The 27007-nt window shown below is 41.8% G+C and overlaps 1 protein-coding gene across 2 annotated transcripts in view; it reads left to right on the top strand.

The window, feature by feature from the left end:
• fbln1 (fibulin 1) overlaps window positions 1-27007 on the top strand; it is a 30054-nt gene that overhangs the window by 928 nt on the left and 2119 nt on the right. Inside the window, exons 2-16 of one of the 2 annotated variants that reach the window (XM_078257440.1) lie at window positions 2586-2694; window positions 4341-4470; window positions 7764-7917; window positions 8584-8646; window positions 8733-8819; window positions 8981-9118; window positions 9220-9357; window positions 9939-10082; window positions 10623-10748; window positions 10943-11068; window positions 11763-11882; window positions 12166-12297; window positions 12395-12518; window positions 17780-17925; window positions 19526-19666. In XM_078257440.1, the coding sequence (XP_078113566.1) occupies window positions 2586-2694; window positions 4341-4470; window positions 7764-7917; window positions 8584-8646; window positions 8733-8819; window positions 8981-9118; window positions 9220-9357; window positions 9939-10082; window positions 10623-10748; window positions 10943-11068; window positions 11763-11882; window positions 12166-12297; window positions 12395-12518; window positions 17780-17925; window positions 19526-19666 (1878 nt within the window). Of the gene's footprint in view, window positions 1-2585; window positions 2695-4340; window positions 4471-7763; window positions 7918-8583; window positions 8647-8732; window positions 8820-8980; window positions 9119-9219; window positions 9358-9938; window positions 10083-10622; window positions 10749-10942; window positions 11069-11762; window positions 11883-12165; window positions 12298-12394; window positions 12519-13116; window positions 15005-17779; window positions 17926-19525; window positions 19667-27007 lie in introns of those variants that run through there. The other variant, XM_078257441.1, reaches the window with a different exon arrangement.

Genomic DNA, 27007 nt, shown 5'->3' with positions numbered 1-27007 from the left:
TTTCTTCCCTGCAAGTCAAAGGCCAAGTGCCTTGATATGCTGTGATGCTATGTCAGAATGACCAGTGTCTCACCAGGACAGGGTGGTCCGGACAGAGGTGTGTGATTTATACATATCCAAATGTGCATGGTGCCCTGGTCACACATGGGGCAACTTTCACAGTCAGCAGGGCCACTTTTTCTTTGAAGGGGTTGGTGTCACGGATCAGTTTGGAGTAAAATTCAGATAGATAGATAGAAAAACATCTACGTCCTGTGTCAGTCTTTGTATATAACTAAGATTGACAGAAACCTCCAAATAAAAGCCTCAAGTGCAGCCTGTGAAAGAGATGTACACTGCTGTTGTGATGTCTGGCTAAGGCTAATGCTCCACCAGTGGGCTCATTATGCCGTGTTTACATGAGGCGTCTAGACGCAGGCAAGCCATGTGCTGCTCTGCCAAGAAAGAATGGCCCTCACAACCAGCACTGCTATCCAAGATGGAAATCAGCCCGGTCCAGACAGACAATGCATCACAGAGACAGAGAACTGTGGCAGACTGCATCTAGGCCGGAGCACGGCTGCGCCTGGTTTGCCTCTTTTGATAAAACAGCACCACACAGCTTTAAGGCACTTCTGGTATTTCAATTTAGGTTAGCTAGAGCAGCAGACAGTGGTGGCGTTGGAATGACTCTGTGATGCCTTGTGGGTTAGAGTTAGTTATCAGCAGAGTGCTACTGTGGGGAGAAATCTCTAGGACAGAGCAGTGTGAGCTGTTACAGTATGAGACCAAGTGTCATTTAAAATATACAAACTGAAAACTTTGTGTAAGGTCGCACTCAGTGTACATTTATATCCAAATTATATTTTTGTAAGCTAAATGTTTTGTCTCATTGGAAACTTTGTCACTTTGCAAACAGATAGATGTCTTAAACATTCAGAGACAGAGACACTATGAGAGGGCCCACTTGGTAGGCCCATGTGAAAAGCTTTTAAAATGCCATTTTGTTTCATCCAGCTGCTACAAGGTTTATTGGCCCGAGGATTCTGGGATTTGCCAGACTTCCAGAAATCAGTAGTGAGTCAGCTAATGTGGCTGCCTAGTAATAAATCCTCTGTCCATAGTCACTCCTGTCTGCCAGTTTAATCATCCTTTTTGTAGTAGCAATGGTCACAGTGTTTTAATTCTGTGCTTTGTTTTTCTGTAGCCTACCCTGGAGAAATGCCTGCCTTTCTTGAGAAAAACCCCCACATATGTTGATTATAATACTATAATAATACTAATAAACTCTTAGTCATTGTTATATCTTGCCCCTACTTAGTGCTGGGCTGCAGAACTGGGTTTACACAAGGCTGCAAACTATTCAGAGAAGTTGAGCATTTTATTGTGATGCTAACATTGTGTTATTACAAAGCTTATCAGTGCAGAAAACTGTTTGTGATGATGACTATTCCTGCTTGTGCTTCATATTTGATTTACTGGTTATAATAAAAAACCTCCTGCACCTCTGGGAGAAAGCAGCAAATCTATAAAACTGAGGACTGCTATTCCAGACACTTGTCCTCCCAACGTCATCTAACTTATTAACTGAGGTTGCTGACTCTTGCCAGACTGGTCACGGCAGACACTGTGTCTCAAGCAGATGGATTTGTTCAGGGCATTTCACAATCACTATTCCCAATAATTCAGAGCATTCAGTCACTAACCAGCAACAACTCGTATTATATTACAATGGTTCAACAAAATTTATTTCACGGTGAGTTTGTTTTCGCTTTTTTATCACTGAGGACTTGCTGTTAATAACAATTCGGAGCACCTATTCTGGTTTGAGCCGAAGGCAAAAAAAAAGTCCAAGTAGCTGATCTGCCAAAGCTATTTCACGTTTGGCAGATCACACAAACCACAGGCGCATGAATGTACTTGATTTGATTGGGACAGCTGATTGTTTACAGAGTTTAGGCATTCCTCACTCTCTAATCCACATGAATAAACAGCTAGATCACCACAGAGTTGGGTGTGCTCCAGTAAAATAAAATCCTCTCTTGTATCTGCAACAACATATCCATCATTCATTGTCTTTGGCAAAAAAAGGCCTATGAGCAATTCAAATTGCCAGACAGATTTTGAATTTTGTTTTTCCATCTTTAGAGGACAATATCTGTTTTTATATTCTTTATTCTTTTTTGTTCGGGTTAGATTTCCAAATCTGATCATCATAACCCTTTTTACTCAGCATTAATCACTTTTATGTTTGCCAAAAGAAAATGTTTGTCAAAGAAATAATGCATAATGTCATAAAAAAATGCTTAAATCATTAGATATATTTTGTTTCATCATGAACAGCTTAAATGGCTCAAAACTAGCCTTGAGCGAGTGTGGTAACCACCTTGTTGATATGCAGGCAGGTGTGATAAGTGCAGAGGCAGCAGTACTCCATCTGGGCTCTATTTCCTGCAGTGATTATGTTGGTGGGGGTCCCCTCACTGCAGCAAACCAGACACTGCCGGATATGAAAATGTCCCTCTGACAGTGCACAGTGAATGGGATGTGCACCTTTTCACCTGTTCACACAGACTCACCTTGTGTTGTTTTTTTAATGTTTGTAGGAGTGGAGCAGATCTCCATAGAGGACTGCTGTAAAGATGGCCAGAAGCGTGGCAATGATAATGAAGAGTGTGCATCCCTCCCTCTCATCTCTGAGTCAAACACATGCAGGTGAGCAGGCGCTATCTGCTACTTTGCTCTCGCTGATTGCAAATCTATACACCATAAGGTTTATGGTTGGTTGGCTAGGGGCTTATTCAGATTCACAAGTCATTAACTCTTGCACCCTTTGTAACAATCTTTACATTTTCTATCTGTGCCACAGAAGCTCCTGCAGTATTGGCCCCAAGGGATTTGGCCTGTACCATGTATGGGATGTCTGTAGGCCTATGAGATTGTTTTACCTTACTCCCGTAAATCTCCAGGCACATTATTCACTTCACATGAGAGCAGGAAACACTAATAGTGATGGGATAATAACAGGTCTGCTGGTAACCCTAGAGGGTGTGCTGCCACAGGTTCAGGGCCTTTAAGCTAGGGAGATCTTCTGCTGTGAACACTGATGGCAAACACATTTACTGTAGCCACCCTAAGTGATCCTAAATTTGTCTAAATTATAGTGTGTGGGGAAGAAAGGAAAAGGGCAGAGGTTTGTGGGGGAGCAGGGTGGAAAAGGGGTGAGGGGGGTCAGAAGAGGGGCTGTTTCAAAACCCAGGAAATACCTTGGAGGTGAAACGCGACATAGAGGGAGGATGGAGGGAGGCAATAACAGGAAATCTGAACGATTTCTTTAGACACCAAAGGGGAAAAACAGCATGAAAGAAAAAGAGGGGAGAGAAGAGAAAAGAAAACAGGAGCGCAACTGTGCCCTTAAAAGGTTCTGTAGAGGAGGTGTGCGCCTTGAAGTGAATTTGAGATCTACACTAGTTATTTGGAAAGAGATTTCTGGTAAGAGTTGATAAAGAGGCTGGTTGGAAGGAGAGAGGAGAGGATTGGACTGCACTAACAGACAGCAAATGCTAGACAATACAATAAAAATCTGATCTAACAGAAACATTAAGTAACTGATATTTTGATAATAGTGGTCTCATGTGAGGGGCTGTGCTTGTTTCAAATATTGCTTTTGACATTTAATCAGCCATCATAGTAATATACAGTATTTTATTGATCCCTGTAGAGATATATATATTTTACGATCCTCATTTGCACAGAGCTCATAAGGTCAAGGTTGTTTCTCACTTAGTGTTTTAAATCTGTAACATGTCATCACTGATTTCTAAGGGAATGGTGGTGTGATCCTGTCCTGGTGATGTCATTTACCCCAAGCAAACTGTATGTACTGGCAACTGTCCCTAATTAGTGTGCAACTTTTCTCAGAGTACACAGCATGCTTATCTAAAGGGGCCAGTTTGTTTTAGTGATATTATACTAAAATCCAATTCTTAAAAAAAAAAAAACACAATCCCATCCTGAGTAAGGACATGTGGAGGTGGCCAAATGTTTATCATGGGACTGGAATGTTGGTTAAACAACAGAACAACGGCCTTGGGAGTGCTGCTCAACCTAGTTCAAGTCTAGTAATGTCAGCATTGCAAAACACAATAAACATCCCATGCCTTCCTTGGAATCCACAGAGGACTTACTCAACCCATGCACTTATCCACGCATTTTGACAACTCATGATTCCCATCAGGCTTGCCTCAGGCTAATTTTAATGGGCTAAACTTGAAGGCAGAGTTGTACTGCTGCGAGTAGATTATTGATAGAGCTGAGAATAAATGCAGCACCTGTGTTTTGTGTTTTTTCCTTGCTGACAGGATAGTGCAGGAGCAGTGCTGTGTAACAGTGCTTGAGGATAACATGTGCACCACTGGTATCAACATGGCCAAAGCCCAAGGAGCCTGTGAATCTTTATTCACCAACACCTGCGAGACCAAGACTACAAAGGTGTGTTTGTACCTGTATGTGCACATACTGTACATACGTTTATGTTTGTGTGTGTGTGTGTGTGTGTGTGTGTGTGTGTGTGTGTGTGTGTGTGTGTGTGTGTGTGTGTGTGTGCCTTACTAGCTGAAAATACTGTGAAAGAGTAAATTAAATCACAGTGTGCACCAAAAATCTCCCTCTACTCAATCAATGTACAGTACATCACTCTGCTGGACAGCCAGTTTAGAGGCAAATGATTGATGAGAGGGATGGTGCATTTGTGTGTGTCTTTGTCTGTGTGTGTGTGTGTGTGCGCTGTGAGCAGGATGAGGCATGTCACTCCAGGGAGGAATGGAGCTTTTTGCTGTCAGATAGATTATAAATTCAGCTCTGACTCTAGAATCTTCCGCAGGCTCACGTCCAAGCACTTTTCAGCCTTTTTATCTTTTTATTTCTTCAGCCCAACCCTCAGAGTGTCTCTATATTTTCACAACATAATCTGCACATCAACAAGATACACAAGACTAATGCTTGACAAAATGTAAAAAGGAGGGGTTGCAAGTTGGTGCATTTTCTTAAAAGGATGAGATAATTGTCAGTGGGACAGCTTGTCTTTACTTGATCGACTGTAAAGTGCCGGTGGTGGCTCATACTTAAATGTGCACAGGTAAGTTAAATAAGACAAAATATATGTATGAGTAGATGGCTTCACCTACTCTTACTGGATAAAATAATGTGCAAGTAACCACATTCAGAATACAGTATCAAAAGGTTTCATTACATTGTGAAACAAGAAATTAAAATCAGACCTCACCATAAACCCTTAGTGTTTCTGTAAACGTAGGACAGAAACCGAGAAAGAATAATCCTAACAATAAGAACAATAATCCATTACAGAAATGCTTGCTGAGAGTTAGATAAGGAGATTGATGCCACCATCATGTCTGGGCGTTACCTATGGAGCTACAGCCAGCATAAAGACAAAAAGAAAGAAAAAAAGTCTGCCTACCAGCACCTCTAATGTTTACTACATTACAGTATATGTCTTTTGTTTACAAAAACCAAAGTGTAAAAGTTGAAATTTGTGGTTTTACAGTTGTATGCATAACTATTTCTTGGCCGGGCAAAGTGACTTCCTAAAGTGTAGTCATCATGTGACAGGCGGAGAGACATCATGAAATCCCTGCAAGAGTTCAGCACATGATTTCCCTTAAAGCCACAACCTGTAAACAAACAAGGTAAAACATATTAATAAGTGAGCTTCAGAGATGCATTTGATTTTGTTACCTTTGAACTAGTCTGGCTTACTGGATGTATGGTGCTGGCATAAATCCTGACATCCGAAAATGCCCCTTCCGCTACATCCACTACCTATTTTGCAAAGGCACTGTTGCTGCATCCGGGGCTTAGCACCGCCAAGGACGGTTGTGATTGGTTTAAAGAAATACAAACAAGCCAAAATGTTTTCGCCCTCTATTCCAAAATAGATACATAGATAGGAAGCGGGGTAGCCAGACCATACTCCAGCACTGACAAAGCACTGTGGTGATAGGTGTGGCAATGTGAGACTACCTTTTTAGGTGTTTCCCCCAGTTGGCATGAGAAGCTAAGCTAACTGTCTCATGGCTCCAGCTTGATACTTGAAGCACAGACGTGTGGTATCAATCTGCTATCAATCTAACTCTCTTAAAAAAAGCAAATAAGTATATTTTCATATATAAGTGTCGAACAATTTCTTTAAAGGTCCCATGGCATGAACATTTCACTTTATGAGGTTTTTTAACATTAATGTGAGCTCCCCCAGCCTGCCTATGGTCCCCCAGTGGCTAGAAATGGTGATAGGTGTAAACCGAGCCCTGGGTATCGTGCTCTGCCTTTGAGAAAATGAAAGCTCAGATGGGCCGATCTGGAATCTGCCCCTTTTGACCTCATAAGGGGCAAATTTTTCTCTTTCTGCTTTGCCTGCCCAGAGAATTTGGCCCGCCCATGAGAATGAGAGAGACATCATGGCTTGCAAACAAGCAAAGTGGCAGTTGGTCAAGGCCACTTTGCACCAAGGCAGTCTGCACCAAGGCTGAATTTCGGGAAAGAGACTTCAGATACAGTATTAGGGGACCACTAAGGCCTATATAAAAGCATCCAAAAAGCAGCATGTCATGGGACCTTTAACAATGAGGTTGGGTGAATAGATGTTTTTTTTTTAACTCATCTTATGGCCATGATGAACAGAAAAGCTATCCAGGCACTACAAAATATAATAACAAATTATAACGATGAGGAAGGAAATAAAAACCTTTATTGTAATAGCTGTAGTGGTTTTAGCAACTACAATAGTCTTTATTAATTTTTTCCTTCATCATTGTTATTATTTTTTTCTTATATTTTGGAATGCCCGGATTGCCTTCCTGTTTTTCAAGAGCAACTGATACATGTTTGATCTATGGTTGAGTCTACAGTGCAACCAGTCATGTCTTTTTTTCTCTGTAGACATAACACTGACATACTATCACCTTTAAGTTGATATGGTGAACTTGTTATGTTACTTATTTACACATCCAGCTGTCCTGAGGGAAATATCTGGCTAAATACTATGACCACCATAGTTGCTAACCTTGTCTGTCTGCCGTTCAGTGCATGGCAAATAGTGTACAGAGGGTTTTGGGACAGAGCCAAGACCACAGAAACAAACACACAGAGACAAATGGAGTAGGAGTTAACAACTATATAACTAATAGAGTTGTCATATTTGAAAGACTTGTGGCATGTGTTCTGTCGTGCTATTACCATCAATACACAAATACACCACACATGGTTACATTTCACGCATATAACCTCATTGCCCAAACTAAAACTAAAACACACCCATCCCCCCCACTCTGCTCCTTTCATCCCCTTCCCCGACTGACATTAACAGGCTGCCATAATGATTGATTAAGCATGCTTCAGCCAGAGGGGATGATGCCATCTCATCACTGTCTGTCTCTCCGTCTTGCTTACTGACTTACTGCTTTTCATTTGTCTGTCTGAAGCCAGTCAGTTGGCATGTCTTTTCAATCAGCCTTCTTTTTTTCTGTCTGGTTGATCTGTCAATCACATCCTCCTCACTTGTCAGTGTAAAAGCCTGTTTCATCTACCTCCAGTATTTTACCAACTAACATCATCCCACTATCTCCTTTTTGGTTTCACTTCCTCTGGTGCATCAGAATGGGGGTTGATAATCATCTATGACATGTCATGTGTGACAAGTGTTTTTCTCTCCTAAGTCTGCATTATGCACCAAAGGTTATTCTATTGTATTACTCTGTGTGCTGTAGATGTGCTGCGACTGTTGTCTTCTGGGGAAGGCGACCCAGGAGAAGGGCCTACCCTGTGACCACAACCTGTCCGTGGGCTACCAGTGTGGCCTTGTGTCCCGTGCCTGCTGCGTGGATGGAGCCCCAGACAACCAGACCACAGCAAAAACTGAATGTGAGTGAAAAAAATGGCAACTAACTAACTAACTAACTAACTAACATACTAACATTAGGGTAGAAAAACAGAAAGCAGTGTGCCCAAACACATTAAATATCTCAAAATATTGGAGGATGAGCATAAGAATGAAGAATAATTATGTTTTAAAAATCAAAGCGCCACAGTTATGTCAAACATAAGCCCACACTGCCCCCTGCTGGATGTATGTGGTCATGGTGTTTTAGTCATTGCTTTCAAGGGAGGTAAACACTGATTAGGTTTTTAGTGTGTTGCTCACATAGACCATAACAATTGCTCATAGGCACTCTTTTCTTCTATTTTCTAGTTCCAACTTTCCAGTTGTGAGGATTTGTGGTTTTTATTTGTCCTGTTGAATAGTAAATTGAATATATTTGGGGTTTGGACTGTTAGACACAACAAGACATTTAAAAATGTCACCTTGGCCTTTAGGAAATTGTAATAGCCATGTTATTCTATTTTCTGCCATTTAATAGACCAAACAAGATTGACTTAATTAAGAAAGTTATCAGCAGTTTAATTAATAATGAAAGTAATTTTCAGTTGCAGCACTGGAAACAAACTTGCAACATTTTTAATGGTCTTAGGGGTGCTACTTAAGATAGAGATGTAAGGTGTTAAGATGTGTTTTTTTCTCTCATGCAGTACCAAACAAAGATGAAACCAATGACAATGGAGACAATTCAGTATTAAGTGATCAGTGCAAAGGTATAGTATAATAAGTCAATGACACCTAACTGATTCAATCTTGCAAATGCAGTAATCAATTATCAACATGTTTGTTTCTATTATAGGGAAATGCGCTCATAACTGTGTGGGAAATGAAACTTGTTCCTGTTTCAAAGGCTACAAACTCAAGCCAGATGGAAAGAGCTGTGAGGGTAGGTAGTACTCACCCCCCCTCTTAAACCTTGAATGTTTCCATTTGTGTGACAGAAGAAATTAGAGCAGAAAGCTTTTTTCATACACAAACTGTAATATTGTTTGTCACTATCGGAAAGATGAGCACAATAAGAGAACCTCTGCTTTCAAACACTCTCAGATATCAACGAGTGTTTGCTGGGAGCCAGCAACTGTCGGGGAGGAGAGCGTTGTATCAACACAGAGGGCTCATTCCGTTGCCAGAGAGAGGTCAGTTGTGGGACTGGCTATGAACTCACTGACAACAACAACTGCAAAGGTCAGTCACACTGTGCTTAGTTTGCATCTTTGAATGTGTTTCTATGTGTTTAGGTATTTGCAGTGTTTTAAAGGCAATTTTCCTGTGATTTCTTTATCCAGACATTGATGAGTGTGAGAGTGGCATCCATAACTGTGGCCCAGAGTTTGAGTGCCAAAACACACAGGGTTCGTTCCGTTGTCTCCCTAAAGTCAAATGTGGTGCGGGCTTTATCCAGGATGCCCTCGGCAACTGCATTGGTAAGCACCATACTACAACAGCCCTTAAAGTTACAGTTGGTAAACCTTTTGTCATATTTGCTCAAACTGTCACTATATCCTGACAGTGCTACATGAATCAGATCATCTGTGAAAAAAAATTATGTTGTTCCTCTTTGTGCTCCTAATGGTAAAAGAAAAACAACCAATCAGAGCCTAGGAGTCTCCAACGCAGTGTCATTCACTTTTTGTGAACTGCGATCAAATAGTAAAAAAATGTTTCCCTCATTTCACAGCAGTATACTAAAATATGTTTCTGCAAACATTTGAGGCGAGAAATAGGCAATGCAGTAACACTGACGTGATTTATATTTGATGAGCGACGCCTAGTTTTACAGTTTGACCGCAGTTCACAAGTATTGATTGATACTGGGGTGGAAACTTGCAAATGCCAAGAGAGCACTAGAGGGAGGCAGATGAACCTGATGTTTTTACAGATTAGCTGTCTAATCTGCTGCTGTCAGGATATAGTGAGTTTTTAGTAACTGTATATTCAGTTATAAAAGATAGACCAGAGCAATCTTTTCATGATTTAACAATGTCATCTGTGTCCGCGTTTTCAGATATCAATGAATGTGTCAGCCAGACGGGCCCATGCCACCGTGGGCAGATCTGCATCAACACAGTTGGCTCGTACATTTGCCAGAGGAACTCTGTTAACTGTGGTCGAGGATACCACCTCAATGAAGAGGGCACACGCTGTGTTGGTATGGCTGAAAAACTCACCATTCCTAGAGAACAATGTTACTAGTCTATATCCCCAACGTTCCACTTCCAGGATTGCTCCGTTGCCGTCGGAAATTCCGCCGGATTTCACTCTTTTCAGTCGGATGTCCGTTACCTTCCGTTTTGTTTGTGTTGGAATTTTAAACTCCGGTCGATTTATGAGGACTATGGTTAACTGCTCCTCAGATCTCTGCAGGGTAAATCCAGACAGCTAGCTAGACTATCTGTCCAATCTGAGTTTTCTGTTGCACGACTAAAACAAGTTTCTTCCCGAGGCTATTTTGCAGCGGCAACGTGGCTTTTCCCGGTGCTTAGCGCCGCCCATCCGGATTGGGATTGGTTAAAAGAAATGCCGATAAACCAGACAACGTTTTTCTCCCATCCTGGAATGCTGTGTGGACTAGCCAGACCCTCCTTTGCAGCGCTGTGGAGGAAGGTCTGGCAAAGCGAGACTACAATGTTACTAACCTACCTGAGGTGCATATCATGGTGTTCTCTGTTCTTCGCATGCCCCTCTGCAGATATTGATGAGTGTAAGGGCCCTGAAAAGGTCTGTGCAGGTCATGGTTGTATCAACCTGATAGGCTCTTACCGCTGTGAGTGTGAGACTGGCTACATCTTCAACAGCATCAGTCGGGTTTGTGAGGGTAAGCAGCTGGTCGATCTTGCTTGATATTTTTATATTGTATATTATATAAAATATAAAAAATATTATATTGTATAAGTATCTTAATCCAAGTGTATTGTCTCCATGTAAACAAAACAGACATATTGTATATATACTAGTACTGGTAAAAATGTGTATAAGAGAATTTTGTCATATTTGGACTCTGTGTGTTAGATATTAATGAATGCAGGCACTACCCTGGCCGCCTGTGTGCTCATAAGTGTGAGAACACTCTGGGATCCTACCAATGTAGCTGCACCACCGGCTTCAAGCTAGCCGCTGATGGCAGGAATTGTGACGGTAAGACTATCCAGCTATCTAAATAGCAACTTTTTATACAGTATACAGTATGTGTAGTGTACCCTGTAGGCTATACTGCATATACTCCCAGTGAATCATTAGAAACCCCTGATCAGCTCTGAGTTGGACAACCTTTTGTCTTTGATTTCAGCTGACACATATGTTCTACTACCTGCTTATGGCATCAAGTTGTTTTGGTTTGATTGGTTAATTTATAACATTCTAATTTTAATATTTGTAAAATATAACGTATCAGACTTTGCCAGGGATAGGACTATTAAAAACCCAGATTTATTTCCATTGATGTCTCGGGTGTTTTCACAGAGTTAGAGTCAATGTCTGACTTAAAAAAATACACACATTTTACCAGCCATTCTGGTAAAACTAGCAACTGGTAAAACTAACAAATGGTAGCCACCTTTGAAAAATGTCCACCCTCTGGGCACTTACTGTACAATCATGCTTTTTTCAAAGTCTGTTATATTTCAGCCCATTCTCAGTATCCTGTTTACATGCAAACCAAGTGCGTAACTTTGCAAGCAACTGTTTATGTTGTCCATATTGAAATGAACAGAGGAGGATCCACCTCTCTGCAGGTGCATGGTTTTTATTCTTCTGATCACTAAGGTGTACCTGTTAGTAAACTACTAGGACAGAGCTCATAATGGTCTGTAATCATCTTTTCTCTGCACAGATTTAAATGAGTGTGAGAGCAACCCATGCAGTCAAGAGTGTGCCAATGTGTACGGCTCCTATCAGTGTTACTGTCGCCGTGGCTACCAGCTCAGTGACATAGATGGCATAACTTGTGAAGGTAAAATGGAACCTTTTTAACAGATACACTAGTATATTGTGAAAACATGTTTTAAAGATCAAGGCAATTAGTCCTGTATTCAGTATGTTCTGGTTGCTATGGTGCTTTTGAGCTTGAATATACTATGTGTTAATATGAAGACTCAGCTTATGTGTAAGCAGCAAACAATATAGAAAACTGCGTTATATATGAAACAGATCAATCATAAGCAGTTACAATATATGTATTTCTGAAATTTAATCTCTGATTTGACTACTTTGTATCTGTCTTGTTACATTTTTAGATATAGATGAGTGTGCCCTGCCCACTGGAGGTCATATTTGCTCCTATCGCTGTCACAACACCCCTGGCAGCTTCCACTGTTCCTGTCCTGTCAGTGGCTACACATTGGCACCCAATGGGCGCAGCTGCCAGGGTAAGCTATCCTATATGTGAAGTCTTATGTCAATTTTGATACAAGACATTTTTTTGTGAATGTTTTGAAATCACTTTTTTTTTTTTTGCGCTCCCAGATATTGATGAATGCGTGACGGGAACGCACACATGCACAGTGAATCAGAGCTGCTTTAATGTGCAGGGAGGATTCAGATGCCTGTCCTTCGAGTGTCCAAACAACTACCGGCGCGTTGGAGAGACGTGAGTAGGCCTATCTGGATTCTGTACACATTTGTTAACGGATATAATTTTAAATGTTTCCTGAAATGATAATAAATAGACAGATATTAATAATACATCATCAACAAAAAACCTCACACACATAAACACTCACAGAGCAAGGTCCATGTTCCTTACAGTCAAGTCTGAATGGTCATCCTACCAAGAGCTAGTAGACAATGTCAAGCCTTTTAAACCGCCCCCTATTCATGTGTTATTCAAGGCTCTGCATGTCCAGTATGCTCAATGCTGGAATGACTTCAGAAAAGATTTGGCTATAGCATGTTCTGTTGTTTTAGAATGATGAAATGCATACAGGTATTTTTTTTTTCCATTAACTCAGTTACAGTAGAGGCTGTGTATGACCTATTCAGGCACCATTGACATAACTTCTTGCATGATCCCACAGAGTGCACCATGACTGGCCTGTGAATTTTTTGCTGCAGAGTCTGATGTTCCTTCCACTGCATGCCATGCACGGCAAATTGAATTCACACCTGGTCTCTTTCTCTCTCCTTCTCTTTGTGCCTGTTTTGTCCTGTCTTGTCCCGTCCTGCCCCCCACTCTTCTCTCTTTGCAGTCGATGTGAACGCTTGCTTTGCAATGACTCTGTCGATTGCCTTGCCATGCCACTGAGAATAACCTACTACTACCTCACCTTCCCCACCAACATCCCCGTCTTCACCAACATCTTCCGCATGGGCCCCTCCCACAACGTGGCCGGCGATGATATCCAGATTGTTATCACCTCTGGCAACGAGGGTGGTTTCTTCAAGACGGAGCAGGTTCCCACCGGCGGCGTGATGTCGGTGGCAAAGCTCATCAACCAGCCACAGGACTTTGAGCTGTCTCTGGAGCTAAGGCTACGTCGCTATGGCACACTCAGCACATACCTTGCTAAAGTACTGGTGTTTGTTACCCAGGAGGAGCCCAGAGTACCTTACAATCCCCTACTAGAATAAACACAGGAGTTAACGTAGGGTTACACAAGTTACTACACTCTTAAAAAGGATGTGTCATTTTAAATGCATCTTCTTGTCGAGAAAATAATTCCTCCTCAACACAAAATCCAATGAAGGTGACCATTCAGTATGTTTATAGCAAAGCATGGTGATGCAATGTAGACTGCATGTTGTAACATATATGATTGCAGAACATACTGCATAGATACAGTATATCCAGGTAAATATAAATTATATAATTTCCAATTGGTGATTATTATTAAGACCAGTATTCATCCTTATAAACAAAGATAATTTGTTTCTTTCATTCATGGATTTATCCGATTAGGTTTAAGCCTGCCTAAAAATGTGGGTAAACTGTATGAGCTAATGATCTGATTATTATAATAATTATTATTACTCTGTCTTCTATAAATATACAAATGTATTTAACAATGTGGACTTTGTCAAAAACAAAAGCCCATTTTACTTGATATTATGAGATCTAAGTAGTGCATATTCTTAAAGGAATAGTTTGGGATATTATTTTAGGGAATACTATTTTGGGAAATAGATGAGAAGATTCATACCTCTCTATTGTGTGTATGCTAATTATAAAGCTACCGCAAGCAGCTGGCTAACTTAGCGCAGCATAAAGAATGGAAACATGGGGAAACAGCTAGCCTGGCTCTAACTCTCAGCAAGAAAGAGAGTGTGAGTATCTTCAAGTGTATTTCCTAAAATGTCAAACTATTCCTTTTCACAAATTTCCATTGTATCAAATTACTACAAACCACAGTTACTTTGGGGCTTTCAGGGGGAACTGGTCTTTCAGGATCCTGGGGCAGAGCTGCCCCCTTTATCCAACAAATTATCCATCCATCCATCATCATCTGCTTATCCGTGGTCAGCAGCTCCAGCAGGGGACCCCCTTTCCCGAGCCACATTAGCCAGCGCTGACTGGGGGATCCCGAGGCGTTCCCAGGCCAGGGTGGAGATATAATCTCTGCTCCTTTCGATGCAAAGGAGCAGCGGCTCTACTCTGAGTTCCTCACGGATGACTGAGCTTCTCACTCTATCTCTAAGAGAGACACCAAATTACCCAGCTTTGTCTATTTCACATTTTTTTCTAAATAATTACCACAAATTTAACTGTTCGACACTGCTAAAGATGACACATCATTTTTTTGAGAGTTGATATGAAAAAAACAAAACAATACAACACACAAAATCAGAAGAAAAAAAGCACCGTTTTTTAGTACTGTAGCATTTTACATAATCAACGTTTTAACACTAGAATGAGAGATAAATTAGTTCCAATTGAATGAATCTTCTTGGAGGTAAGGCATCTGATAGCCGCTAGGTGGCGTTCTCAGTCAGGCTAAATCATAAAATAGTAACGACCCAAATCTGCCTACAACTGAGTGTAAGTTGATGATGGTTGCATGATAAAGTCTGACGTTTTGCAGTACTTTATGGTTTATGTGTTGGATGAACAGTTTTCTATTAAAATTGAAATAGAAATAACACATGTTCAAGTCAAATCCAGTTCTTGATAATGGTGCATTGTGGGGTTTAATCAAATACAGCAAAGGGAGCAGCTGGAATGTGAAGCCACATCACAGATGAAGGCATGAAGACTTCCTCACATAGTTTCATATTGCTATTACTCCAAGAGCCTCAGTGAATAAGAAATCCATCGATACATGCAAGTCTCTAGTAATGTAGCATATATTTAAAGTACAGGAGTACATGACTATACACATCTACTGTATACACAAGTTTTTTTTTAATACACACAACACTAGATAACAACATATTGTATTAATAATTATAGTTATGGTTTCCTGATGATTTTAAAGTTTTCCTACATTACTAATGTTTGTAAACACAGAGGCAAACCAGTCCTGCATTTTAAATCAGCCAAGATGCACACACAAGTCAAATGTCCCATCTATAAGTCAAACCCTTCAGTTATATATTATATGTGCAGATATGTCACATTTCACTATTTATTAAGTCCATAAAGTAATTCCACACCTCTAAATTCCAGTCAAAAATGAGCCAGACTGGGCTTTTTAATGTATTGTTACTCCCACTTCCCAAACGTCAGTTACCTTGCACCGCAAATACGTCTTTCTGTGGCAGTTATTTTCATGCACATCTCTTTAGCTTCCATTACATTTTAGGCTTAATGTAAAATGCACAGATTTCCACTGCACACTGCGGGTGTAAACCCCAAAGCAGACAGATAATCCAAATGAAGGCTGAGTAAGTGACATGCGATGGGATGCAGTGGCAAAGGAGAGGGAAATGTGCACCAGCAGGAGAGAGTATAAATAGTTTGACATGCTGTGATGCTGCTGCCCGAGGGCTGCGGCTTATAATAACTGTAAATTCAGATGTCCTAGGTTCCTCCTGTCCTGAGCTGTCAGGCCAGTAAGGATGCACTTGGTCCCTAGTGGGGATATCCTTAAAATAAGAACATAGTGGTGCACAGAACGTTTTTTCCTCCCCTTTGACATTGAGTTATGGGGCTCTGGGCTCTGGCCGGTGGTCTGAACAATTTGTGGTACAGCAACATCACCGCGCACAGAATGAATGATGCCCTGCAGTGTTTGTGTTGGGGCGTTATCAATGTGCCGACTATAAATAATAATTACCAAAAAAATAAAAGGCCCTATGCTTGACCAGAGGACTTTCATCCAAAAAGTCTGTTTTTCTTTCTGGTCTAAAAGTATTGGGGTTTTTCTCCTGGGCTGAGCCACGTGAGGCATGGGGGAGATGAAGACGTACATTTGTGCACACACGCACACACACACACACACACACACACACACACACACAAACACTGACACAGACTAAAGCATGTTTGCATGCACAAATAAACGCATGCACAAATAAGCATACACACATGCACAAATAAACATACACATGCATATAGGTATTTTGGTGCAGACATGCATTTACACACACATGGAGCTGTAATTAGTTCCACTTGCTGCCCCTGCTTTCAAGTGCCCGTCTGTGTGTAAGGGGGCAGTTCATCCTGGGTCATTATCTTCTCGTAAATTTACTCTCTACTCCAACAGAGCTTTCACCTCGTCCTCTAGGGCCCCGCTCGGGTCTTTCTGCAGCTCAGGCCGTGGTATTATAAACTAGGAGAACATTTTGTGGGTTTGGCACTGGCCAAAGCAAAACTTGGACCCACCCGCTAATTGCTAATTACAAGCCCCTACCCATTGGTGGCTTGACTTTTTGTCAGGGGCTTCTCTCCTCGCTGTCCATGGAAGAAGCCCTGCAACCCAAGCCGGGCCTGGGCTTTGAGCTGCAGCCTATAGGTCCCCTGAGGAGCGCCAGAGATCCACGGCCCATGACTCACAATGTGGCTATACGGCTGCCATGCACATTAAATGGACTTATACATGGCAACTTGGCTGTTTTCATTACCCAATATAACCATGAACCCACTTGTCTCCTTTGTGAAAATCAAGCTTAAATTTAACATCTTGGATTTTTAAGTCAAGGCTTTTATTTTGTTTTAATAGCTCCTCATCGTTTCAAACACAAACTCTTGATTTACAAGGTTGTTAGTGCCTTAGAAACCTTTCTCAAAGTCTAATGTAGCAGACAGGTAGTGAATAGCGATACTTCAGGTGGCGTTAGCCTTAGGAGCCAGCAGAGGCCCTACATTCCCTCCGACCTGTCACTGATTTGTCTGTGGAATAAACAAAGCCCTAAATAATAGGATGAGAGCTGCCCTGAGGAGAGGCTGGGGAGTTGTCTAGTCATGTTGCTCACAATTTAGGAGTCTTTTAGAACACTCCCTTGCCCCATAAATCCTCCTCAAGAGATTATCTGATGTGAAGCCGGGGATGCTCAGCAAATCCAAATATTTTCCTGAGCTGGTTGTGGATCATTCTCTGTGAGTGTAGTAATTCATTTCCCACACAGCTTGAAATAGTGCATCAGAAAAGCATCAATGGCAGCGCTAGTCTCCACAAGCAACAAAGGTTGGCTTTAGCATGAGCTTTGGCCATTGTTGGTTTATTATTCTTTGAAACCACATAGAATGTGATTGTTTTTGATGTTGACTGCTATATCCAGTATCCCTGCAGTCTTGTTCACTGAGTTCTAGATTACGCAGTGGGCTGCTCCCAAGGATGCCCTGTTATTGTGAGCTTTATACACCAAAGGCGGTTAACTCTGAAGTCTTTATATAGACATTACCTAAAGGTCAGAGGCCATGTGTGTTTGTGTTTTCTTTTTTTTGTGGGTGTGTATGTTTGTTCACTCCTTTAGAGTGGCGAGGCTTGAACGCTCTGACACCATTCGCTGTATAAAGTCGTGTCAGCCCAATGACGTCGCCTGTGTTCTGGACCCAATGCACTCTGTGTCCCACTCCTTCATCTCGTTGCCCACCTTCAGAGAGTTCACAAGGCCAGAGGGTAGGTACAAGTTGATTTCTTATGTGCATAATGATGGACATTTTGGAGTAATCCAGATGGGCAAACATGCAGCAAAAGCAGTTCCTTGGGGAATAAACACATCTTAAAGAATAGTTTTGGGAAAGGTAACGGCTATTCCTTTTTTTTGCCAAGAATTAGATGAGATAATCGATACCACTCTCATATGTGTAGGGTAATTATGAAGCTTTAGCCAGCAGCTGGTTATCTTAGTTTAGCATGAAGACTGGAAACAGTTGTAGCCTATTATAGACAATTTAAAATCCCCACCTACAAAAGTGAACGCTATATTTAGAATATTTTCACCGCTTTACCTTGCCGTCAGACAGCCCTTTCCAGTATCCACAGTTCTCTCTCTCTTTCAGTCGTTTAGTCTCCCTCTGCAAAATGTCTTGTTCAGTATACCTCAGTTCATATCGGTGTACTCTTGTTTTCACAGTGAATGGCATTTCCTCATCACTGTCATAATCACTCTTTTTTTCTTGTTTATTACATAAACCACTGAGTCTGTCCCAAACAGCTGCTCTTTGGCGAACAACAGTGCGCTGCACAGTTGTGCTGATGTGTAGGAATACGTTGAGAAAATGTAGTACCAAAGGAAACAGCTGTCTGACGGCAAGGTAAAGCTATTCAATTGTAGATAAAGCGTACAGGTGAACTGATATTGATTTTTTTCAGGTGGGCCTTTTTTTTAGCTGGCTAAAATACATTTAGTAACTGACCCAATCCATAGCAGCGCTCGTGTCAGGACTCCCGCTGCTTCTCCAAACTACTGCTGTGCTAACTGTCATCTACGCGTTATTATGGAACCCAAGCAACTTCTAGGCAAGACCCGCCCTTCAATAGCATTCACACACTATACTGGCCAGGCGTCCATGCTTACGCAAGGTAACGTAACACGATTTGTTCAGGTCCTATCAGCTGATCAGTAGAGCTGCTTGGGTGGGACTTGCCTTGAAATTATGTGGGATCCATAATAACGCATCAAGTAATTTAAGTAATCTATACAAAAACAAAGTGCAAAAACGAGTATTGGCATGTGTGAATTATTCAGCTTTTAAGGTGCTGGTAGGCAGATTTCCCTGCAGTTGTCAGAATATAAATGACTACCTCTGAATTCCAAATTAGTTACTCCATGATGTTCTTCATGCAGTCCGGGCTCGGCTGGCCCACACCAGAGAGTAAGTGCCATGCTGGTTGGATATGAGTAACTATGGTAATCACTCGCAGACAGTGACAGCTGACAAGCATCTATTGGCTGGCATGCAGTGCATGTTTCAGACACACTCATGCTCAACGTTACGGAGAGTTAAGCTCTTGTCGTTTCTCATAAACTCTGAGGTGGGGTGTAAAGGACTCGAGGCCCTTCAGCTGAGCAACAGCGTTGAAAAGCCTCAAACCTTCCTGTGACCCTCTAAGTATACAATAAACACAGACCTTTCCATCTCCCATTTTATTGTCTTTCTCTTGAAAAAAAAAAGGAAAAGCAAGAGTTGGCACTAGATTGGAGGCACAATCCCAGTGTGATTATGAGGGTTTAAACTCCAAAAGCTTTTTGTGTCTAATTGTTATCTTCCAACAGAGATTGTTTTCCTGAGAACCACAGTCCCAGCTTACGGGTCCTATCACTTAGGCAGTTACGACGTCAAGTTTGACATCCTGGAGGGCAATGTGGAGAATGCCTTCGACATCATCAAGCGGGTAGAGAATGGAATGTATGTGGGTGAGTACAGGGATTTTACTTTGCTTTGTGTGTTGTGAAATCGGGATGAACCAAACTAGTGCAAACATGAGAAAAAGCTGTTTTAAAATGCAGCCTGTACCACCCGACAGCCTCCGTGACTGGAAATTGCATTTTTTTTATATGCACTGATATATGTGTGTGTGTGTGTGTGTGTGTGTGTGTGTGTGTGTGTGTGTGTATATATATATTATTTTTTTTTTAACAAATCAAACTCACATGTGCTGGATACCCTGACATAAGTACATCTGACACAGCCCGTTACGGTCTTTGCAGTGTTGTGGCATCATGTAGCTGTCATCATCTTCATGGGGGCTCTTGGACTTGGTCTTTGGATATCTGTCCTCTGAGTGGCTCTTTAATACAGACGAAGGCCTGTTTCTGTCTCACCAAATATTTGGCATCAATTTCCACAGTCTTGTGGTTAAATAAAGTACCATTTAATTCACTTATCTAAGGCTATGCTTATTCCAAGCAGATCATTACTTTCCACAATAATTTATGGGGGTTGGGAATACAGTGCATAAATAGAGTGCATAAATCTACACTTGTGTATTCACATGCACGTATGCACGAGTGATTACAGTTGACAAGCAGTTCATTATAACTACCTGTTCAGCGACCGCCAGCATGCAAAAAGAGCCCTGCACTAGTTCAAGTAAGAGCAGCAGATACCATCTCCAACACATGTTTGGGGAGAAGCCATTCCCATCCTTAGTCTGGTGGTGACCCAAGGCTGCTGCACGCCTGTGGGAGAGCTGAACTGAGCCTTGGCCCTGAGAGGATGAGGGTGTTGTGAGCCTAAGGATGACACATTGTTGGGCCCGTCTTGGTATTTTTTTTTTTTTTTTTTTTGCTGAGATGCAGGCAGGGTGGTAGTGTAAGCACAGCGTCTTCTTCTTCTTTCGCTGATGGATGAAGGGATGGCCTGTCAGTACGCACATCTGTCTTTACAGAATGAAAGGGAGAGAGGGAGCACGGAGGAGGCAGGAGGGGAGAGCATGTGACTGTCACTGGTTCAGGCTGGATTGTGGGCAGCACGCACATCTTCCCTCTTTTGTACACTTGTGCAGAAACAGATGTGTGCTTATCAACCATACCCAAAATCACACACAACATGAGAGAAAAATGTTTATAACAGCAATAATTCACATAAGTCACAGTAAAAGCAGGGATAATTATATTGTACTGTCTTATAATGGTATGTTTTTGTTGGAATGCACAATGGTGTAATTCTGCATGTGTGATAAGCTCTATTTTGTAAAATAACATCTACTGTGTGTGTCTGTGTGCGTGTGTGCAAAGAGGATTTAGAAGAAATTCCCTGTTTATAGTGGTGCTCATTCGCAAGGGCAAGTATGTATGTGTGTTTGCAAAGGAGGGAGGGAGAATAAAATTGCAGAGAGAGAAAGACAAAGTGAGAGACTGTGATTCAATGAAAGAGGAAAGAGAGAGAGAAAATATGTGCAGAAGTAATCCTGGGCGCTTTGCTTCATGTGGTTAAATGTATTGTTCCATTTCCCCATGCTAGGCCTCAGTGTCTCGCCGAGCATTAGAGCACTTAAACTGACGACCACATGAAAGGCCTGTTTGTGAGGAGCCACTTCTCTCCCAAACCCATTGGATGCTTTGTGGATGCAGCTCTTGCATGTTAGCACCAGTTGCCCATCACATATCCAAATTGAGGCCCTGTACACTGGAGCCTTTGGTCACTGACTGCTCGCTGTGAAGTGTGGCGTCCACGGTGCGATGAAGGCCCTCTTGGTTTTATTTAGTGGGTTGTTGCTGCTGTTGCTTTGGCCCACAGATGCTGCTGTTGCGTAACCATTGTATGAGGCTCGCTGACGTGTCACTTAAGGAAGCTTAGTTTCCAGTATCTCCAGTGTCTCCAACAGTGGTATTACAGCTTGGTGGGATGTGAAAAGTAGCAGACATTGAGGCTCCACTAATGAACAAGTGCGTCAACTCAAACTAACTTTGGCCATTATTTTTGGCCACTTCTTGTGTTTTTAAAAGGGACACAAGAGGCAATTAGGAATCCTCAGAATCCGTTGCTGACTTAAAAAAGTGATTCTTAAAAGGTTTGATTGGCTGGCGCTCTTTTCCGTTATGCTCACTTATTCACTCTTTTAAAACCAGTCGACTGCACACACAGGCATACAGTGTTTGCATTGACATATATGCGCGCACGCACACACACACACACACACACACACACACACACACACACACACACACACACACACTGTTGGAAAGAATTGCACCACTCATTCCTAGTTCCTGGTCATCCATCACTGGATTTCCCAGCACTGTCATATCTGGAAGACAACCCTGACAGCCTTACGCATCTGTGCAAACACAACAGGCCCTCAGCACTTGGAAAACATGATCAGAAACAATCAAACACTTACAGATTCCCATGACAACCACAGTAGCACAGCATCGACCACACAAAATCCCTACAGGTATGTACAGTAGACACACAGCGGAAGTGATATATATCATCCTCGCAACAAAGACAACATTTGCAACACATCATACACATATTTGGAAACACAAACAGTGGAGGAATGCATTACTCATGCTAACACTGTCTTCTACTTTTGATTAGGGACAGGTTGTTTAAATAGGGTTGATAATGGGATGATTGATTTTGGCAGTCAGCAGGTGGATGGTCCTCCCTTTGAAAACACTGGCTCTGTGGTCTCTGCTGGAAGCATGGGCTGAGTCTGGTGCTCAGTCTCTCACCTCTGATAAAATGCTGGTGGTTCCCCTGTTTTATTGTCTCTCGTACATTATAGTGGGGATCAATATTATCTTTGACCACTCCCATTGGTGGTATCAGAGGCTAGTGTAGGGCTTGCTGAGCATACATGTATTCTTTCAGCTTTGCTCTAGCTTTACTTAGTAGTTGTCATTTTTATGCGGGGAAAAGATGTGACAACCCACCATTCTCATTTCTTCCTCTTCCCCATGCAAAGTACGAAGTTAACAAAAGCAACATGCAAATCAATAACTATAGCTCTATACAATATTTATACAATTATGTGACTTGTGATTTTACTTGACTCAGTAGCCAACTGTGGAATCAAATGTTCAGCACATGTTTAGTCATCCCTTGAATGTGTCCAAATGACTCCTCTTCATGAGTAAGTATTTGTCATGGATGGATTTCATTGTACCATTAATCACTGCTGTCTAATTCTTTTTAGCAGGAAAAAAATGATTCATGTCATATTTATGTTTATCTTACTGGGCAGCAACAGATAATACAGTACATTCTTTTCATGAATTATGCCCATCCTCTGCAGAAACTGTAAGTCTAAGACGCTGCAGCTAAATACCATTCATTTTTGAAAGCAGGTGGAAAAATGCCTTTGTCGTTTATATCCTGTGCAAAGAATAAATACAGTTTGTATTGCCATTGGCACAGGGCTGGCAGCCAGTGAGGCAGACAGTAAGATGAATGGAAGAGAAAGTGGACAGTTTGTCTCTATGCAGGTAGTCATGGTCGTCAGTGCAGCCATCCACAGTGGCTGGTGGAATGTAAGCCTACTGTGTGAGACATTACTACTTTAGAGCCAGTGGAACTTGTGGCTGTGCTGGTGAGGAGTTTAGGACAGCATTGGAGATAAGCAGACAACTTGCTCCGTTTGAGCGGCTGTCATTTGGATGAATCATGACATGGCAGCAGCGGGCCCACTAGAGCGCGCCAAGCCCATAAGGAATCCTTGTCTACCCCACAAGAGATTAGTGCAGCTAATCAAAACAGGGTCTTTTCCACCCAACAACCCACAGTCAAACACACAACGCTCTCCTCGGTTGGTCCTCCACCACCAATGTACTGATGAAGAGATGGTGATGCAGATATGTAACGCTCCAAAAGACACCGGTATGTACACATATAGTACATATTACATGCAATAAAACTGTCTTAATAATTCATCAGATTTACTTATCTTCCTTGGTTTAGTGATCTATTTATCTTATCCTCATCATTACTCTTTGCTGTCTGTCACTGTGATTTTACGAAAATGTAACTCTGTTTAGGTAACAGCTCAATTCACAAAATGAATGCTGTTTTTTAGACACATTCATGTAGTAACATGCCAAAAATAGATAGCAAAGTACTTAAACAGCTTATCAAGATGCTGTATACTTTCTTCAATTTATAATGTAGATGGAGAATAGAATTCGGTAATAGAAATCCTGATTTAAAATGCAAACAAAGCTGGTTTTCATCTCATATCCTTTCAATTTAGTCTACATTGTCAAGTCTATTTTCTGTTTAGTTATGGGTCTTCGCTTTGAAAGGTCACTTGTAACATAGTGCAAAGGTTGTGGTAAAGACAATGGTGCATGTTATGTCATCTCGGCTGCTCAGGCCCACAACTGCTAAAGCAGAAAGTGCAAGAAAAGAACCAACCAATTCCCTACAGCTACTTTTCAATGATGTCACTAACCAGTTTGCGACACTGTCCAACAATGACCCATGGGCCATTTGAGAGATCTGTAAGTATGACTCGCTGTTAATTGACCTTAAAATATCAAGCCACATGTGCTGGCCTTTCAGAGCACGAGTGGGCAGGGCTCCCAACCCCTCTTTGGAGTAGTCAGAGTTGTGTTTGGACAGCCTGACCTGACTGGCCATACAATGACCAGTGACCAGGTTGTAAACACAAAATCAGGTACCCAATGGGCCTGCTGTGCACTCAGTCTTTGTACAGTGGGTAATGTTGGCAATTTGAATGGATTATATTTCAGCCATGCAGACAAGTTATCAAAACTGAAATTGGTTGCTTTGCTAATAGGGTAACAAGGGAGCTAGTTAGCAATTTCTTAGGCATGTCTCCTAGCTTTTATGGACTGAAGTTTCAGGCAGTAAAAAACAATCATTGAATAAGAAACCACTGTTGGCTGTGTTTATGTTTATGCCGACAGTGCTCAGCTTTACCTCAGTGATATAGTTAGATACCAAATGTCATCATAGTTATAGCTGTAATGATGGTGAAGAATGCCCTCAAATACCCTCTTTTCATACTGGAACTTTGTATACCACCACGGCACCTGGATACTCTCCAAAGGTTTCACTGCAGTGAGCATGCATAGCGCCACAACCAGTGTGTCATTATGCAATACTGTGGTGAGGCCAATGCATATTTTTCATTTGTCTCTGGTGTTAAACCCATCCATTTTGGATTTTGTCATACACTTCCTCGCTGAGTTGTAAAAACCAGAAAACCCAGAAATTGTACTGTTTACATGTAACCCTTCAATATTGCAGTGCTTGTGGGCCATGAAGGATGACAAATGCCTGCTGGCATTTGGTTCACTTTGTTTTGTGGCAGTGTCTCCGCTACTAGCATGCATTTTTTAAAGGCTATTTTCTACTAAAGGGGCTACTTAATGGTGTGGGGGAATGTTTTGGAGAGTGGACAGATTATACAGCTGTTTGTTTGATGGTTGCTGTTCAAGCCAGCACAGTCACCTTTGCACCCTGTGGCAGATACCTCAGTGAGATGGAAAGACACCACAAACCTTTCTAGCGCTACAACTGGATCTTCTGCTCGGGAACTTCAGGCCTCAGATTACATGACCTTGCAACCCAGTCACAGGGCAAATTGTCAGTTGTGGGGTTTTAACAACCTCCCTGTGTTTATTTATATGAATCTCAGGTGGTATGGTAGCCAGTCAAAGTTAACCTGTTTTGTGGCTGTTGGCTTTTTGCCTTACAGCCCGGATGAAATGTTTAAGATGAGTATGCAGTTGTGGTTTCACCTCAGGTTCACTGTGAGAATGTTGAGGCCCAGCTGTTAGCTGATGCTTTCCCTTCATTGAGGATACCACTGTGCTTTTGATGGGGAGCTTACGGAAACACAGAGTCGTCATGGTCACATACACTGACTTTAGTATCAAGCTCCTTTGTGCAGAATTGGGCCCACATTGTAATAACATAATTACCTTTTTTTCACCCTCAAGGCTGTGCAAAAAATAAGTTAAACAAAGGCTAGAAATTGTATAAAACATGTTTCGACAATTGGAGTGTTTCTTACGCCACAAATCACTACAGTAACTGTGATACATCTTACATGTCAACATACATTCATTGGTGTGTTAGCATGAGGTGAGGAAAACTACACTGTGTTTAAGTTTCAAATTACCAACAGTGAGCTCGGAGGGAATTTGGGGATTTGGAGGAGCTATTGGGCACTATACCAGAATTTCTGCTCCTAAGAGCACAGTTGCATGTGCTAATTAGACCACAAACACATTTACAAAACAAACAAACACATTCCACATATTGCACTATTTAGATGTCCTTAATAAAGTTTCAGTTTAGATGCGATATGTGTCGTGTTTTTGTAAATTATTCAATGCGGTTGTTTAGATTGTTTAGCTTATTTTTATACAATATTTTTTGGGGATTTTCAGTGAAAAACAGAATCGTAGTTGACCCTGATTATAGAGTGTTAAGCCCTCATTAGAAATAGGCCACACTTACTGCAATAAAAAAAAAAAATCCTTAATGTGGACTGAATCCCATCTGTCTTTGCGGTGGTCCATATTGTGCTCATAATATCTTACTCATCTTCATTGTGTGCTTGCTCAACCCACCAGTGAAACTTTTGAACTGATTCTGTTTGATTTAAGTACGTGGACAAATCATAAACCTTCTGAACTCACTTTGAGTTTGCATTGGTCAACTGAGAGTCGCATGCCATCTCGATTGGCTTATGTCTGACAACTATTTTCAGTTTCAAAATTCAAACTCTTTTTCCACGTAAATTCTCTTAATGTTGCGGCTGTTGGTAGGTTTAAGCAAAGGTTAGCTCTTTCAAATGGCGCTGACGCTTTGGAAACAATAAAATCTCAGTCTTGCTCCCCTCCATGTAGTGTCACTATGCAACAGAGTCCCAAAACACCAAAACAAGGGGGCAACACTGGTCGAAGTGGGCCCCATTCCACACTCCTCCAAGTGTTTATCGCTGGAATCTGCTGGAATCTGTTGTTTGCCCACAGATCTGACTGGGAGAGGGACGAGAAAGCAAAATAAAGCGACAGGGAGTGAGAGACAGAAGTTCAAGCTTCTATAGCTTGCCCCTTCCAGAGTTAAAGATGGATTCCTGGAGGAATGCCTCCATGGCTGTATCGCGTGACTGCGACTGCTCCCCTCCATCAAACACATGGGACTCATTTACCCTTGTGGGCCACAGTGATGGTGCCACAAACACCAGGCCCCCTCAGGAAGCAAGGAGCGGGGAGGAAGAGAAGGAGGAGAATGAGTGGGTGGGGGGTTCTGCCATTAACAATGCCTGTGTCCCA

Source organism: Sander vitreus, chromosome 8, assembly GCF_031162955.1.
Source record: "Sander vitreus isolate 19-12246 chromosome 8, sanVit1, whole genome shotgun sequence".
Classification (NCBI taxonomy): domain Eukaryota; kingdom Metazoa; phylum Chordata; class Actinopteri; order Perciformes; family Percidae; genus Sander; species Sander vitreus.
This window is presented reverse-complemented; position numbering and strand designations above follow the sequence as displayed.